This window comes from Sorghum bicolor, chromosome 10, assembly GCF_000003195.3.
Source record: "Sorghum bicolor cultivar BTx623 chromosome 10, Sorghum_bicolor_NCBIv3, whole genome shotgun sequence".
NCBI classification, from domain to species: Eukaryota; Viridiplantae; Streptophyta; class Magnoliopsida; order Poales; family Poaceae; genus Sorghum; species Sorghum bicolor.
The window spans coordinates 56,019,710-56,037,222 of NC_012879.2; the positions used below are offsets into that span (position 1 = coordinate 56,019,710).

The 17,513-nt window shown below is 44.6% G+C and overlaps 2 protein-coding genes across 4 annotated transcripts; both read left to right on the forward strand.

Moving 5' to 3' along the window:
* LOC110431379 (ubiquitin-conjugating enzyme E2 22-like) lies at window positions 861–5,051 on the forward strand. Of its 2 annotated transcripts, XM_021450461.1 has the most exons (8): window positions 861–1,224; window positions 2,669–2,858; window positions 3,134–3,234; window positions 3,329–3,473; window positions 3,771–3,848; window positions 3,948–4,060; window positions 4,231–4,334; window positions 4,523–5,051. In XM_021450461.1, the coding sequence occupies exons 2-8, from the start codon at window positions 2,822–2,824 to the stop codon at window positions 4,836–4,838; spliced, it is 894 nt and encodes a 297-aa protein (XP_021306136.1). In that variant the 5' UTR covers window positions 861–1,224; window positions 2,669–2,821; the 3' UTR covers window positions 4,839–5,051. The 2 variants fall into 2 exon arrangements, with proteins under 2 accessions (XP_021306136.1, XP_021306137.1); XM_021450462.1 differs by lacking the exon at window positions 2,669–2,858 and having other exon boundaries at window positions 871–1,224.
* On the forward strand, window positions 9,892–17,370 carry LOC8061570 (protein STRUBBELIG-RECEPTOR FAMILY 3). 2 transcript variants are annotated; one of them, XM_021449940.1, is made up of 17 exons: window positions 9,892–10,458; window positions 11,675–11,804; window positions 11,886–11,954; window positions 12,128–12,193; window positions 12,280–12,351; window positions 12,492–12,563; window positions 12,665–12,736; window positions 12,830–12,895; window positions 13,537–13,602; window positions 13,766–14,229; window positions 14,303–14,356; window positions 14,439–14,755; window positions 14,851–15,119; window positions 15,226–15,364; window positions 16,369–16,508; window positions 16,647–16,803; window positions 16,945–17,370. In XM_021449940.1, the coding sequence occupies exons 1-17, from the start codon at window positions 10,347–10,349 to the stop codon at window positions 17,029–17,031; spliced, it is 2,352 nt and encodes a 783-aa protein (XP_021305615.1). In that variant the 5' UTR covers window positions 9,892–10,346; the 3' UTR covers window positions 17,032–17,370. The 2 variants fall into 2 exon arrangements, with proteins under 2 accessions (XP_021305615.1, XP_021305616.1); XM_021449941.1 differs by lacking the exons at window positions 9,892–10,458; window positions 11,675–11,804 and having other exon boundaries at window positions 12,128–12,189.

Consider the following 17,513-nt stretch of genomic DNA (forward strand, 5'->3'; position numbering starts at 1 on the left):
ACATTTTATAAATAAATTTGAAACTAAATAAGGCCTCAGTCTTCTTTGCTGCTTCGTCTTCCCCTTCTCCACAAATTGTGGTTGCTCTTCCTCTCTGTCTCACTGTCTCCACCTCCGTACCAAATTAACCTTCACGTTAGCACGTAGTACTAGGCCTTGTTTAGTTGCAAATTTTTTTGAGAAATCGACACGGTAGCATTTTCGTTTGTATTTGACAAATATTGTCCAATCATGAACTAACCAGGCTTAAAAGATTCGTCTCGTCAATTCCGACCAAACTGTGTAATTAGTTTTTATTTTTGTCTATATTTAATACTCCATGCATGCATCTAAAAATTTGATGTGATTGAGAATCTGAAAAATTTTGTAAAATTTTGAGAACTAAACAAGTCTACTACTACTTCACGATCCGGCAGGCCGGAGAGCAGCCGTTCCTCGCAGCCCGCCGGAATTTCGAATCCGAGGCCTGGGCTGCTGGGCAGGAGTAGGACCAACGGCTACCACAGCCACGGCCCACGGGTCCGGGGCCTATCAAACTGTCGGCAGGTGGACCCATAATCTCTCCTGGGCCCATCCTCAGCATCGGCGGGGACCACTCGACGTCAACGGTCGGATCGCTCTAGCGGGGCCTTGTTTAGTTCACCCTGAAAATCAAAAAGTTTTCAAGATTTCTCGTCACATCGAATCTTGTAGCAAATGCATAAAACATTAAATATAGACGAAAACACGATACGAATCTTTTGATTCTAGTTAGTCCATAATTGAATAATATTTGTCACAAACAAACGAAAGTGCTACAGTACCGAAAACTTTTCACTTTTCCGAACTAAACAAGGCCCGGATTGCGTTGCCGAATTCCCGTTTCGGCAACTCGACTCTCAAATCTCCAGTTCCTGGCTCCTTCGTCTTCTCCTCTTCCTCTTCTCCCACACGGCCGCACCTAGGGTTTCGTACCCCCTCCCCTCGTCCAGGCCTCCACCACCCGGACCACCGCCGGGCGGCGCGCGGCGGCCAGCCCCTCCCCGCCGCCTGAGACTTCTCCACTATCAGCAGTCTCAATTGCCTCATCGTTCGCTCCTCGGCAGCCCAGGTCGTTGCCTGCGTACCTACGAGCCGGGGGCCGACGTCGATCTATCGGTCGTACAGCCAGCCGGAGGCGGTGGTAGGCCGGTGACGAAGAAGGGGCGGTCTCTTATTGTCCTACGGCTCCTGCCATTCGTCGGGGTAAGCAGCCAATTTCTTATGTTGGACGGAGGGGACCCAGATGGGATCTCAGCCAACCTCGTGCCCATGTGCGCTGGGGGCAATTGATTCGTCAATTGATTGGTCTCGCATTTCCTTTACCCAACATAGATCATTTCTGAACAGAGACATCCATTTCTGAATTATGAGGCGGGGTTGAATACTTGGATTGGTACGTGGTTTAGGACTGCCATTGTGTCGCTGTAGTGAAAAGTTCACCGTGCCAGGGACGTAAGGAAAGTGGAGCACGCCCTACGCAATTGATCAAGCTATTGTAGTCTGCTATGTTTAGTTGGCAATTGCTGTTTTCTATCTCTGTGTTGTTAACCACTTAACCACAATGAATAGCTTGTGAAAATGCCCCCATTGATAGATTGACACAAATGCAGTAGGATGGAACAACAATGTAATTGACAACCATGACTTGCTTCCAGAATGGCAATTAATTGGTCTGACTTAACTGTGCTATGCACATATTTAATACTTCTTTTGTATTTTATATGTTGCTATATATTGCAGTTCTTGGCGTTTGCAGATGTTGCGGGCATAATTTCTTAGCAGCATTAAATTGCTACTGTCGCCCTTACGTGTGCCTTGTGTGGTTGTGCATGTCATGTGTATCCTTCTGTGTATGAGGGGACAATGGTTTATAGAAGCTGCTATATTTATTAGGAATCAGTTTCTTTCGATGTTTGGATAGCCAGCAAATGACTAGTTGGGCTGTGGAAATGGCTCCTTTATAGATCAAGAAAGTTGCAATTACTTGGGACATGGAATATTCCATATCCATCTCAATTATTCGGTCGATCTGAAGTGCTGAAGGCCTGAAGTACTCCTTTCCTTTTTCTGCTTCTATGCCATTCCGTTGGCACCTGGTCTACACCTAGTTACCTACATACCTAATTCATTTGACAATATTCTTTATTCAGTACCATTGTTAAAGTTACCACTTACACGGAAATGGTTCTTGATATTCGTATCAGAGATCATTTTTGTTGGGTGTATATATCTCTACAAGAGCTAGTGATATACCATGTGCCGCAGGAACCAAGAATACAAGCTTAGTGATATTAATTGTTTCCTAAGAGCACCCGCAATGTGTGGTCAAACTGAAGGGTAAGGTTCGTCTGCTTCGATATGTGTGGGTCCCACAGACAACTTAAAAATAATTCCTCTCTTCCTGACCGTTACATACAATAAGGGTTCTACCTGTTCCTTTAGGTTCCCTCACCCTCTCAAACAAATCCAGCCATGGCTCCACAAAACTCGTGGAGATAACTAGTTCCGGTCAATGGCACAAAAACTGGCTGGATTCCATCCAACTCCTCTCATAGTCTCATTTGTTTCCTTCTCCACTGGCTGTTGCATCCAGATAACTAGAGCTTGCATGTGATGCTGACAGAGACCTATCCTCCACACTGCATAGGAGGCTGTGCTCCACTGCTTGTCTGCACCGGACCACTTCCCGCTGCCTGAGGTGCTTCCATATCTACCACAGAAGTGGAGAGGGGAGGTGCCGGTGCCGCATGGTACCTTTGATGTCCGATCTGCACCTTCCTCGGATAGATGCAGCAAGCATATGGATGATTGGCCCAACAGCGAAGAGCAAGCAACATGTGCAAAAATCCTAAAACTATTTTTTATTCTGTTTTAGTTGGAAACTGAACATGCAATTCGATTTTGGGGTTCTGAAATAACTATTTGAGTGCTCCTATGTGCAATTTTGCTTTCTTCTCGGCACAGTTCAATTTACACACACAAGACCATTCTAAGCACCTTATGCATCTTTGATTTTTTTCCCTTAATTTTTATAAATGCCTACTTGATTTTGTGATGTTCTTCTATATTCCAATAGTATCTAATACCATAAATACATTTTGCAATTGCACAGTGCTGAGTTTGCGCCAAAGGTGTTATTTTGGTACTGCAGGATTTATAAGTGAAGTTGCTGAAGAAGCGGTTTTAAAGCTGTCTGCTGCTATTTCTTCGATGGTTAGAATCTGAAAACTTAACATTTTAGGATTACTTTCTGGGGTGATCAACTGATCGTGATTCCAATGGCATATGTATATGTACGTCACTGGAGGCAACCAACGAGAACCTCCCACCAAATGTGATCAGGCAATTGGCTAAAGAGTTGAAGAATCTTGATGACTCACCTCCAGAAGGGATCAAAGTTAGTGTTAATGATGATGACTTCACCACTATTTTTGCTGATATTGAGGGTCCGGGTAAGATATTGTCAAGATACATCGGTTTTACACCTGCCATTATTTCTTTTACTTCAATTATTAATTTTGCATGTATCTATGGTGCTCATGCTGTTGAGCTTGCTTTGTAAATAGTGTTAGTCTTTTGTCAGTCCACAGATTTTTACAGAAATTTGTTTAGAGCTAAGTATTATGAAGCTTGCCCTGTGACAGTGGCTATGACAGATCTTGAATTGCTTTGAAATTTCTAAGTTTCCTTTTATCTTGAACTACTTTCTTAAATTATGTTTTGAAAATCTGAATCGCAACATTGTGCAGCTGGAACTCCATACGAGAATGGATTATTCAGGATGAAACTATTACTATCTCGTGACTTCCCTCATTCTCCTCCAAAAGGTTGTTATCTTTTGAAACCTTGAGAATCTTCCATAGTAGTTTTTTTCCCTTTTAGTAAAGCATTTAACTAAAAATCTTTGGCTTTCTACTTACTTGTAGGATTCTTTTTGACCAAAATTTTCCATCCAAACATAGCGACTGGTGGTGAGATATGTGTGAATACACTGAAGAAGGATTGGAATCCTGGTCTTGGATTAAGACATGTTCTGCTGGTAAGTTGAAAGTACAGCACACTCACCCTTAGTCCATATTCTACTGCTAATGTGTTACCTGTCTGTAGTCAATTTTCAAGTCTGATCTATCTCAGAGGTCCAAATATCGTCAATTCGTCACAACATGCCGTGGACTTACTATTGGTTGTTTTTTTTTACACGTTTGTCAGGTAGTGAGATGCCTTCTGATCGAACCATTTCCTGAATCTGCCCTCAATGAACAAGCTGGAAAGATGTTACTTGAAAACTACGAGGAGTACGCACGGCATGCAAGGTTCGCTTTCAATTTCATGTTATCAGCCTAAACTAGCACTCAACATTTTTCCTCTTTGTGTTGAAGATCACATTATTAGGATTGGTGCAAGCACTGTCTACAATTACATGTGTCAGATCATCTCATACTGAAGCATCTTTTGAAGCTGTAACGAGTTCCTGATGACCATTTCTGTGCTGTGTATGTAGGCTATACACTGGCATCCACGCAATTAAACCCAAGAACAAATCGAAGAGTGGAGTTATTTCTGAGTCAACCACAGCTCTAAATGTGGGCCAGTCCAATACTGTTCTCGGTGAGAACACACCTTTGGCTTCAGCAGCGATATCTACGTCTGCTGCAGCCAAAGCATTAGGTAAAAACTCACTGGATCAGAATGCTGCTACGTCTGATCCTGTTGTAGGAGCATCCGCCGCGCCCAAGAAGGACGCGCCACATGCTGTCAAAGTTCCAGTTGATAAGAAGAAGATGGATGCAAGGAAGAAGAGCTTGAAGAGATTGTAATTGTAACCGAATAATCCAGGGAGGCGATGGGGAGCGCTTAGCGGTAGATAAGTTAATGATGGCTTCATTTGTTTCTAGATTCAGCAGATGCCCGGGTGGAACTGAGTGTAAAATAGCGCCAGAAGCATCTCATGGGCTGTACTCTGTTTGAACAATCTGTCCGTGCAATCACAATCATTTATTCATTTGTTTGGAAGAATACTTGCCTTTTTCTGTTGATTCCCACTATCTCTTTGTTAATTCTTGTTGTTCCTCTACAAAAGAGATTAGATGCTCCATGGACAATGGACGGACATGGAGTGTAGCTAGTTCAGTGAACCTGAAGCCTTCTTTGACGAGGCGTTTGAGTGCTAAAGTGAAGAAGGCAGTAGATAGATACTCTCATCCAGAACCAATGAAGAGCGGACACGAGAAACACAACAAAAAACACTGCCCCACCGTAATGATCACTTCGGCTACTGCAGAACCTTTTCCTTGGGGTAGTAGAGCTGGGGCCTAAATTGGGAAACCATGACGGAACTTTCGTTCCGAGCTGATTCTCAGCCCACTTCCTTTTGTCCCCCCGTTTGGGAGCTGTAATCTCATGCCCACCTCGATTCTTCAGGAGTCGTACTATCAAAAAGGCCTTTTACCAACACACTAATCTGCCTCCCATCATGCCCATCCCCACTAGACTAGCACCACCACATCAGTCCAGCACTCCAGCTCCAGCACTCTCTCTTGTTCAAGCACTACTAGGTGCCTAGGTCATCCATGTGACCATGTGGATGGAGTTTAGTTTCCTTCTCGAGATACGATTTCTTGTTATGTTTCTGTTTCGTCCTGAGCATCGCCAATGTTCTTCTCAATTTATCTGGAGCAATGTGACTGTGACTCTTACTGCTAATCTTTAAAGGACTATGATTACAAGCGGTCAAGATCCAAGAAAGGCTTCTTCCAGATGACAGAGCCCAAGTGAGCTTTTTTTTACACTTTGGTCTGCCGGTGACGTGCTATCTATGCCTGGCGTGCGACGGTGATCCACTCACTCTTCCGGCGATCCGGCTTCCGGCCCCAAAGTTCTCGTGACCCAAAGAGGATTCAGGAACTTTCACAGGCAGCCGCGCCACTAGGCAAGGCTGGCTTGGCTATGCTTTGCGCCTCTCTCTCTCTCTCTCTCTCTCGGTCCTTTTTGCTTTGGTTTTTATATATAAATAAAAATAAACATACCCTTTAATCCGTTGGGTTACTTTGACAGGAGAGACTAGTAGGCTAGTGAAAAGTCCACAAAGCGGTGGCCGGTGACGTGCGTCTGTCTGGCTTGGCTAATGGCTAGCCGGCTAGGGAAACAAAAACATGATGATCTCTCGCCGCATCGCCGGACGCAAACAACGGAGATACGCGGCTTGTTTCCGAAGCCAGGTGCGCTGTGCATAGCATAAAGCTGCGGCGATTTTCGTGCCACCATCAGCCCTCTAGAGGTTGGTTATCCAGAAGGTCAAAGCAGCAGCTGGTGGTGGTGGACGAGAGAATACGAGAGGAGATGTTTCAAGCGCAGCAAAGGCTCCTCCGCCGTACTCCTGGTTGGTCGATCTGATAGCTTGCCGCGAAGAGGAAACAAGAATCTCTCTCATGTCACGGCCTCACGGGCACGAAACGTGCCTTGCGTCTGTATATCCATGGCATCATCTTCTCTCTGATGATCACTAAATATACAAGTGTTACGGTTCCGTGCACTGTTTTGTTTAATTATATTATAGTAGGATGCATGCTAATTTTACCATTAAAATATAGAAAAATATAGACTGTACAGTATGCTATTGTAGTAGTAGTAGTTCAGTGTTCAGCCCTAGTGGTGAGTGGACGTCAGTTGCAAATCGGGCTTAATTAATAAGAAACCGTGGTGAGTGAACGTCTCAGGGTCGTGACAAAAGATTCTGCATGTCCTAGTGGACCACTCCACCTACATCTCCTACACGCTAACACACGCACTAATCAAATGCCCAAATCGTCGATCTCACAGGACGACGAATGTGTGTCTGCCTCGTACGCGCGCGCATATGCACGAGTGATGTGAGATCCACAGTTTGTTTAAGCCGTCGTCCTTCCTGCACGCAATTAAACCCGGCTGCCTCCATTAATTAATATTAAGCGCCTTGTCACAGCACATAACTATATTTAAAGGCCTGTTTGGATCGATAAGGCCAGTCCCAATGCATGTTTCATGAGAGTGTCATGCACATTAAATATATAGGGTGCCACATAAGTAAAATTGCTGACTTGACAGGGTCATTAAATGAAGGAGTCAGATGAGAGGAGTTTCATCCCCATGAAACTTCTATGACTCGGTTACCTAGTTTATAGTCTTGGTAACTGTGTTATAAAACTATGTATTGAGACTGGCCTAAGGTAGAGCTAGTTACTAGTTGAGCTAAAAATTATTAGCCCAAATTTACTGTGAATTGTCCAACTAGTTGGCTAACAAATTGAAGACCTGGCTAAAAAATTACCTCATCTATTAATTAGTTCTCTTGTTTAGATGCACTAGGACCAATTTTAGCTAATTTTGAGACCAATTAGCTCTTGTATCCAAACATGCTCTTAGTATGGGTTATTACTCGTTTCATTAGTCAACTCATCATGCAGATGCAGGGATAAGGATGTGCTTGTCATCACTCTTGTAGAATTCCATCCATTGTTGCCCCAAAGTGTCACTCAAGTGACAAGTGTTCATATCATATACTGATCATACCCTTTCACTCCAAGATGGCGACGTGCTGATTCTTTTCTCCGATCCCATTATTTTTCGCCCCTGATCAACGGGAAGCGAAAGGAGGTGCTGCAGGTCTCTCTCGGTGTCCCTGGCCGTGTTTCGTTCGTCTCGTCATTTTCTAGCGCTTGGTTGTTCAGGAACCGTAGTTGACCGTAGCAAGCACTGCAATTTCCATGGCATTAGTCTCGCATCCATGATGAGGCTAGCTTGGAACGGTTCTAATTCTAAACTTCTACGGTTGACCTAGAGCTCGAGGAGGAGTATATCAATTAATTGTTGGTTAGTGAAGTCACCACAACCACAAGATGCTAAGTACTTGGCAATTTCTTCCGCAACAACGTCCTGACGTGGAGCCATCGATGTAGAACTTTTGTGCCTAGACGACCGTGTGGTTTCTGAAGTCGTGTAAATGTACTAGGCCGCAAACGTCAGCTCTAAGAATACTTTGTGAGTCATCTCTAGCTGGACGTGATGAGTGGGTGCATTTATTTGAGCTATTTTGTTTTATAAATTTGGATTGAACGTAGATGTTTAAGGGGACGTTTGGTTCACGGCCACACATTCCGTGGCGAGTGTGGCGGCGCCTAACCTGTGGTGGTTAAAACCAGCGCCTTGGCCGTGGTGGGATTTATAATAGAGAAAGTTTGTAGCTGCCATGTCTGAACCCTGAACCAAACGGCTACCATCTGCGGGTGGCAAGCCGAACCTGAGGCAGCAGGTTGTGGCGGGGAACCAAACACCCTCTAAATCACTTTAGGCCTTGTTTGGATGTTGTCGTATTCACTTCAATCCATGTGTGTTGGTGTGGATTGGAGTGGAATTTAGTTCAAATTCTACTCCAATCCACCTCAACACATGTGGATTGATGTGAATCCGACTACGTCCAAACAAGGCCTTAAGGGTATCAACAGTGGTGAGTCGGTGCATGTCAAAAAAAAAAAAACGAGCCACATCATATTGCGAAAGAGTCGACTTTTAGCTAAACCAAGCAGCTAGATTAATACGTAAATAAACAAACGAGTTATATAGTGCAGGAGCTAGGCATTAGATAGGCTAGCTCTTCCCTCCCTTACTCCAAGAAACAATTTTATATTTGATAGGAGTGAACTCGACATGTTGAATTGGATTATCTTCTCTCACTCATCAGTGGGTCGCATTCTCTAGAGGTTGAATTGGTTTTTTTCTGTGCTAGCTAGATAGTGAGTCGGTTTTATTTTGCCACTTGAGAAGTCCTAACTTAGACGGACATCGCGTGCACTAGAAAGTTTTAGAGCTAAAGCTATGGGTGGACGCACGTGTACTTTGTTGAGCTATTTTGTTTTTAAATTTGGATTAAACCTTGATGTTCAAATGAGCTTGGTTCATTATAAAAGCTTCAAGTGTGCTACCTGGATCTCGAAGAGCTCTGACAACAGGTTGAATATCACGAGTTAATGTGCGGAGGATAGCAGTAGGTAAGAGCAACGTAGATAACCTTTTTTTTTTGTTTTGAAAGAGAGAGAGAGAGAGAGAGAGAGAGAGAGAGAGAGAGAGCAATGTAGACACCTCTTAACTCAACGATCAGTCAACGACGACGCAGCTCAAGTAGACGAGGTCACCGGTCAAGTGCACACACACACACAGACACAGTGCCGAGGTGGTTTCGCTCTCCCGTAGCCTCGGCGGCCGAGGTCGTCAAATCGACGTTGTACTGCATGTCTAGATCAACCCGGTTTTGGAAGGATCCTGGCCCCTTCGGTCTCCAGACTCCAGAGGGACTCCCGGCTACTATTGAGAGGAGCTACTAGAACTAGAACACGCAGCTAGTACTACCAGGCAGTCGTAAACGCAGATCGAGGTCACGTTCCAACTTGTGGCCGGGGTAGTTGGTGCCCCCGTCCTAAACCAGGCGAAACACGGCCGGCCAGCCGCTAGCGGGGCAGGACAGGACGAAACAAAACAAAAACCCGGCAAGAACAGCTATGCCCACGAGGGGCGACCGGGACCGGGAGGGTGGCGCAGCGCAGAGCCGCAGACCGCGACCGCGACCTCCGTCCGTCCCCGCGCGCAGGCGGGCGCACATGCTCGCTCCCTCCCCCCGCGGTCCACGCCGGACGCGGCACTGTTGCCTCCGAGGACCAGCCAGCCGCGACCACGGCGGCATCGGCATCCCCCGCCCCGCCCGAGTCCCCCCCACGCCTCGTCACCCGGGCCCCGCGCCAGGCGCTAACGTGAGCCGATCATCCCCATCCCGGCAACGCATCCCACATCCCACGCAGTAAACAAACACAAAGCCCACCACTGACCACCCTCCGTGCCGTGTCTCGGCCAACGCCGCCGAGGCAACGCAAGCGAGCCCCACTCCACTGCCCACCTTTTTTACGCCCGCTGCCCGCTGCGGTGCGTTGCGTGCTCCCTCTCCTCCCCACCCCTGCTGCCTGCTGGTGCCGAGCCGCGCCCGCGCGCTACTTGCCTTGCCAGTTGCGTCGCTGCTCGTCCCAGCTCCGTCCCATACCACAGCACACCACCCCAAGTCCAAGTCCACAACCATCATCTCCTCTGTCTCCGCCTCGTCGCTTCCGTCCGTCCACTCCTCCTCCACACCCTTCCTCCCCTCTGCGTCACCTCACGGCCCCCCCATTGCTCCAAGCGCGTGCGGATCTGGGCGACCGGCGGCGGCCTCTGAGCGGTTGCGATCCGACTGTGGGGGCGCGGCGACCACGCTCGAATGGTGTGATCGACGGCCCGTTGGGAATTGGGAGCCACTGAGCCAGGCCATGCAGCGGGCACCGGAGCGCCGCCGCGGCGCCGGCCTGCTCCTGCTGCTGGCGCTCGTCGCATTGGCGGCCGCGCCGAGCCTCGTGCGCGCGGTCACCGACGCTGCCGACGGTAACGCTCCCTCGTGCTTTTCCCCCCTCCCCGCCTGCTCTGCTCGCAGCGAACCGTGGACTACCGCTTCGCCATCGCCGCCGCTCGTGCTAGCTGGCTCGATCGTGCGCTGGTTTTGGGGTTTTTGCGTGCGCGGGTGGGTTGTCGTTGTTCCGGTCTTGTCGGTGGTACTGTACTGTACTGCCAAGCGAAGCGAAGCATCCAGCCACCCAAGCAGCGGGATCGGATTGATTCTGTGCGGTGCTGGCGGCGTGTTGTGCAGCTGTCTGTGTGCTGCTGGGGGAGCGGCGGTTCGCGTTGCTCTCGCACTTTGCTTTCTCGCTTGCCTGCCCACTGTAGTTAAGGATATGTGCGGTGCGGTTCGGTGAAATTATGTCGGTGCCGGCGCTGCTGTGGACTGTGGTGTGTGTGTGGTGACAAAAGTGAGGAATGAGGAGGGCCTCTGCTTTTGCGGATTATTACAACTTCGTCTCGACTCCGTGAGCGAACCCAACATCCTCGCTCGCTCGCTCGCTCGCTCGACTGTCATCGGACCTGCAATCATGTCTGCTTGCTAGTGCAGGGCGGCTGTAATTTGTTGGATCGCTTGGTGTTTTCATTCTGCTGGTTTGTACCACGCGGGCCGTCCCTCTCGGCTGGGATAACGAAAGGGACTTTTCGGGCGTTATCGAAACAAGCTGCCTGTCCTCTGCTCCTGTCTTATCTCTTATGACAGCAATGACAGACGTGGATGGGCTGCTCGCATGTTGGATTGGATCCGTGGGATATTGATATTTGATAACATGCTGATGCAGGAGAAGATGATGGTTTGCTAATTATGTTAGCCGTACTAGTAGCAGGACGGTTTGTTAATTAAGCTATCAGTACAATAGAAACAGCACGGGAGCATTAACCATACTGCTTGTGTTAATTGTCACATTGATGATGGTACTGCAGATAGTGCACGTAGTGAGGGCCCTACTCATGTTGGGATCCCAGGATGGTAGTCTAATTGACAATGATATTGATTAGTGCTGGATGTAGTTGGTTCATTAGTCAATTATTAAGTATTGAGGTGGGATCATATTCCTAGAATTATTGAACTTACATATGCCTTGGAAGTGCAAAATCTTATTTTATATGCCTTTTTTGAGGTCAGGTGTTGTGCAATGCAGGCAGTGTGGATTCTTTTTTCTAAGGGTTACTCAATGCTAATTGCTTCTTTTATCATCTGCAGTCTCTGCCATAAACGGACTGTACATTTCACTGGGATCACCACTTCTTCCTGGATGGACTGGAAATGGTGGAGACCCCTGTGGTGAGAGCTGGCAGGGTGTTGTGTGTACCGGCTCTTCCATAACTGGAATGTATGTCAGGTTCTTCATTGCATTTCCTTTTATCTATTATATTTGTTTTACGTTTCACCATTATCAACTCACTGTTTCTAGAACCATGAATGCTGCAAACTTGGGAGGACAGCTGGGAAGTTTAGGAAACTTCACTTCCATCACCAGCATGTAAGGATGTTCACACTAAATTTGTTACTCATTATTTTAGGTTTTTCATCATATCCTTGTGCCTTGATCAACACTATGCTGCAGTCTAAATTAGAATATTTTCTACCGGTTGAGTTTATGCCCTCCTCATATACAGGTTGAGTGTCTGACCAATAAATTTATTTTATCTATAGAGAGCTTAGCAACAATAATATTGGTGGAACCATACCGGAGGACCTACCTGTTACATTGCAGAGTCTGTATGTTCATTGATCATTTCTGCAGTCCCTTTCAGCCTTTGAGACCATTAATTTCATGGAATGATCTGTGTTTTCTCTTGCTACAGTTTCCTCTCTGCTAATCAACTTACTGGAAGCATCCCAAGTTCACTGTCAAAACTTGGAAACTTAACAGCCATGTAATACCCCCCCCCCCCCCCCCCCACACACACACACACACCATCACCACCACACACACATACACGTATATGCAAGATATTATTCATGTTAGTTTGGTTTGGTATGTAAACCACATGCTGTGTGGCCCTTGTTTTCCCAGGTCAGTCAACGGCAACAGTCTAAATGGAGACCTACCAGAAGCTTTTGATTCACTCAATAGACTTGTAAATTTGTAAGATGTGTCCTGTTTCCTACATTCACTCATTGGACTTGTAAATTTGCAAGACATATTTGTGCAGATATGGACCAATACCATCTGCACTTGCTTTACAGGGATATTTCTTCGAACAACTTGACTGGCGTGTTACCATCTTCAATGAAAAGCTTGGCATCTTTGACTTCATTGTAAGTTTTCTTCTTCTGTGGCCTTTGTTATGTTATTTTCCTATCTTTGTTTTCCCAAACTTATTTCCTTCTTCTCCACCTCTTCTACGATAGGCACATGCAAGATAATCAACTGTCTGGGACCCTAAACGTCTTGCAGGATCTCCCACTGAAAGACTTGTAATACCTCGATCTCATAGCTTTTGTCCCATAGTTGCTCTGTTACATTTGTATTGATAATTGAACGCATGCTGTTTATCATTATCTTCTCAGTTACATAACTTATCCTATATGTCGAGCTTTCCCTAATGTATATGGTATTGCAATACGATGTGGTGTCAATTTCCATCTTCCAAAGAGTGTAACATTTCATATTGGCTTCAGCCACTACATGTTTGACTTGAACAATAGTTTAGCAGATCGTGATTGGCTGATGGCTAACACTCCACAAGCTTGCGCTCGGTTGCTAAAGGAGTTAACAAATTTAACAAACTATCTCTTGCTGCCTTCTCATAGTATGTTGCACTTGCACTTCTCTCATGTGCCACTCACTAATATCTGGAGGTAATGATATCTCGATAGGGTTTTCTTCTTTGGAGAAAGCAACTCATGCTCATTTACCATGATCTTGCAAATGAGCACTTAAATCAGCACTAAGGAAGCGTTAAGCAGTCCACGTCAAGCTCTGCATTAATGCAATATAGCTGCTCAGCTCTTGTAAAATTAAAACCACATATAGCTCTGACCTCTTATATTGAAAACATTGCTTTGATCATTAACTGTCTGCATTTTTTAATATATACTTTCCTGACTTTGAACAGGAACATAGAAAATAATCTTTTTTCTGGACCGGTGCCTGCAAGTTTACTTAACATACCGAACTTCAAGTGAGATACCGTCTTCCTTTCACGTTTACCTTAAATCAGCCTCATTAAACCTCCACTCTGTTGTCTGTAGCAATGCTATTTCATCTTTTAGACAAATATATAATTATTAGTTAGATAAGTTATCTATATGACATGCTAAATGACTAATAGTATATGATCACAGAAAGGACGGGAATCCATTCAATACCAGCACAGCCCCATCTGCATCTCCGCCTTCAACAGGACTAGCACCAACTCCAACACCAGCAGGACCAACACCAGCTCCAACGCCAACACCAGCACCTACCACTTCAAATTCAACGCCCCCAGCACCAGCACCCCCATCTCCTTCAAGAACTCCTCCCCCACCTAAAACAACCCCAAACTCTTCTGAAGGATCAACTACCCGAGACAGCACTTCATCATCTAAAAAACACAATGCATCAACCCTCAAGATTGTTGGCTCTGTTCTTGCCGGAGTAGTGCTGTTTATTATCATAGTCCTCCTAGTATTATTTTGTCTATCCAAGTACGAAGAGAGACAGTCAAGATATGATCATAATAGAAGTCAGCTGGCAAGGGTGCATCATAGGGTTGAACCACAAATCAAGACACCTCCAGTGCAACAAAGCAATGATGTTAAAAGAGGTAAACATTTCATCCCAGTATTATATAGCTTTCTGTTTATTTTTGGTGTTCATGTAATTGGTTTATTTGATAGGTCCAGGTGAGGCACTTGATAGGAGGGGCCATGAACTAAATTCATCTGCGGCAGGTACAAGTCTTTGTGACAAAGTGCATCTAAGTTATATTCACCAACTACAAATGTCTGAAAGTTTGCGTGCTATTGTTTACAGCTCTCCCAAAGAAGTCTCCCGAAAACCAAAAGGAGCACATAATTAACTTTGATCAAACAGATTCAGATCTGTTTCCTGTTTCTCTACCACCACCACCTCCTCCACCGCCATTACCCCCAATTGAAAGAGTTGTTGCAAATCCTATTGTTCCACCAGAAAAGCGAAATAGTCCTCCAACAAAGACAAGTAGCCGGACTTCTGCCACACCATTCTCTGTTGCATCTCTTCAGCAATATACAAATAGTTTCAGAGAGGAGAATGTGATAAGGGAGAGTAGATTAGGAAGGGTGTACCTAGCAGAGCTTCCTGATGGCAAGGTACGAACTAAGTATTACCTGTCTTGATGAAAGAGCAGTCATTATGCTCAGCATTCAGTTCAAATATTAAGCTAGTATTATTGTTTTTTATGTAGTTGTTGGAGGTTATGAAGATTGACAATGCTAATGGAAGAATACCGGTAGATGACTTCCTAGAACAGGTTGAATGTATCTCAGATATCAAGCATCCTAACATTCTTGAATTAGTCGGATACTGTGCTGAATATGGGCAGAGGTTACTCGTGTACAATCACTTCAGCAGAATGACACTAGATGATGCCCTTCATGATGGAGAGGATTCTGAAAGTGCACTGTCATGGAATGCCCGCCTACAGGTTGCTCTTGGTTCAGGAAAAGCCTTAGAGTAAGTGAAAATATTATTCTATTATCAGCATAATAATCCACATATGGTGTTTTTTAAAGCAATTGAGCTTTCTGTCAATTTATTTTCCAATTAACTTTTACTGCAGGTATCTCCATGATAACTTCGAACCTCCAATTGTGCACCAGAATTTTGAACCAGCTAATGTGCTCCTTGATAAAAAATTCTCAGTGTGTGTTGCTGAATGTGGACTGGCAGAATTGATGCCATCAAGTTCAGTCACTCAGGTAAGCTGTAGTATCGATGTAGATGTTTCATGTTTTTAGAACACCTAAAAATGGGGATAATGCAATCATGGTTCTATTTACATCTTTTCATCATGCCCAGTCTTTGAATTGCTCACAAACTCAAAATTAGAATACCATCTTCTTGATCCACCGGTGTTAGTGGTTAATAGTGTTATCACTTATCAGGCGTAACATTTACTTGTTCACTGTAGGATAGTTTGTGTTGACAAGCCAGGGATTTCCCATGTTGTAAATTGTAATCAACTTAGCTACTACAATTTCCTATTGCAACATTTCTATCCTCTCAATGTTTTACATAAAAGACATTTTAATCCTTTAGCTATTCTGTTGTTCATAGCAAGCTAATATGCTTTACTGATGGTGGGTGCAAAGGCCCTGTGGAACCTTCAGCGCTGCGCTAGGTCTAGTGGCTGTGGCTGCGGTAGATGTTAATCAAAAGGTCACAAATTGGTGAATTTAATCAAAAGAGTAACCCCAATGTGGATTTGGTATGTAATTAAACCACTTTCTATTAGTGCAATGACACATAGTTCTCCTGCATGTTCGATAAAACAAATTGAAAGGCCTGGAACAGAGTAGCTAAATGTTCATGGCAAAAAATCATGTAATATGCTACTAAGGTCTGAACAACAGGGATGATGGTATGGTGATAATATATCCACTTCTCTAGCAACTCCTTGTAGTTCAGCTGAGTAACCAGATCCTGACTGACATAGATCTATGTCAGCTTTTGGCTCAACTCGTTACAAAATGGTACATAGGACATAACCCTTTGGTTTGAACTTGGAAGCGACTAAATTCTGATTTATGTAAAGATGTTGATTGCCTTGTCTGCTCATAGTTGATGCCTAATGCTTTCCTAGTCTCATCACAAATGATTGACTTAGTTTGTTTCATGTTGCTGAGGTGTGACAAAATGCATCTTCTTGTGCTGAAGGGCAGAAATTGCAAGTGTACTCACAGCTGTTGTTTATTCATTACAGCTGTCAGGTCGGATGCGTGCATTACTGAACTACGAAGCACCTGAGTTCCAGGATTCTGGGGTCGTTTCAGAAAGGGGTGATGTCTACAGCTTTGGTGTAGTGATGCTGGAACTTCTTACTGGGCGTAAACCTTATGATAGGTAAGGGGTTACTGAAAGCAAAAGGCCTAAGCTTAACCAGTATCTTTTCCTAGTCGTTTCAGATATTTTTTGTTCAGTACAAAAGAAGTTAAAAATGGCTTTCTGGTTGACATACCCGTTTTATGTGAAAATACGCAGTTCACGGCCGCGTCATGAGCAACATCTTGTTAGATGGGCCAGTTGTCAGCTACATGACATTGAATCCCTGTCCAAGATGGTGGACCCATCTATACATGGACAATGTTCTGAGAAAGCATTGTCACGTTTTGCTGACATAATCAGCCGCTGTATCCAGGTAATTCAAATTTGCTTTCTTCTTTGTCCTTTCATTGTAGTCTGCAATATCTAAGCAGCACGTTCCATCTGACTATTTGCACAAAGCATTTAGGATCAAGAGATCATGTGTCTGATCTGATCTGAATCTTTCATAATGCAGCGGCAGCCAGAGTTCAGGCCACCAATGTCTGAAATTGTACAAGACCTAGCTAGACTTGTAAATGCTACCGGTGAGGAATCAGAGTAACAAAAAAAACATGGAGGGCATACAATACAAAACAATGTCTGAAATTTTACAAGACCAGCTAGACTTGTAAATGCTACTGGTGAGGAATCAGAGTAACAAAAAAAACATGGAGGGCATACAATACAAACCAATGTCTGAAGTTGCGTGTTGTACAAAATTTTGGGAAGATAATTGTCTTGCCACAATCTGAGGAGAATATTGTGAAGATGTATTTTCCTCAGAGAGCATTCTACACTAACTCATGTCAAATTGGAATTTCATTTACACATGGCTGGAGAGTGGAGGTGCCGCCATTTGTGCACCTGGTTGTTGATGATCAAATCTATGTAATTATTTGCAGACATGATTTTATATATATATATATATATATATATATATATATATATATATATATATATATATATATATATATACACCCTGAATTCTTGTAACTAATAGTCAGGAATTCGTTAAATTGGTTAAATTGGTTACTCTAAAGCTAG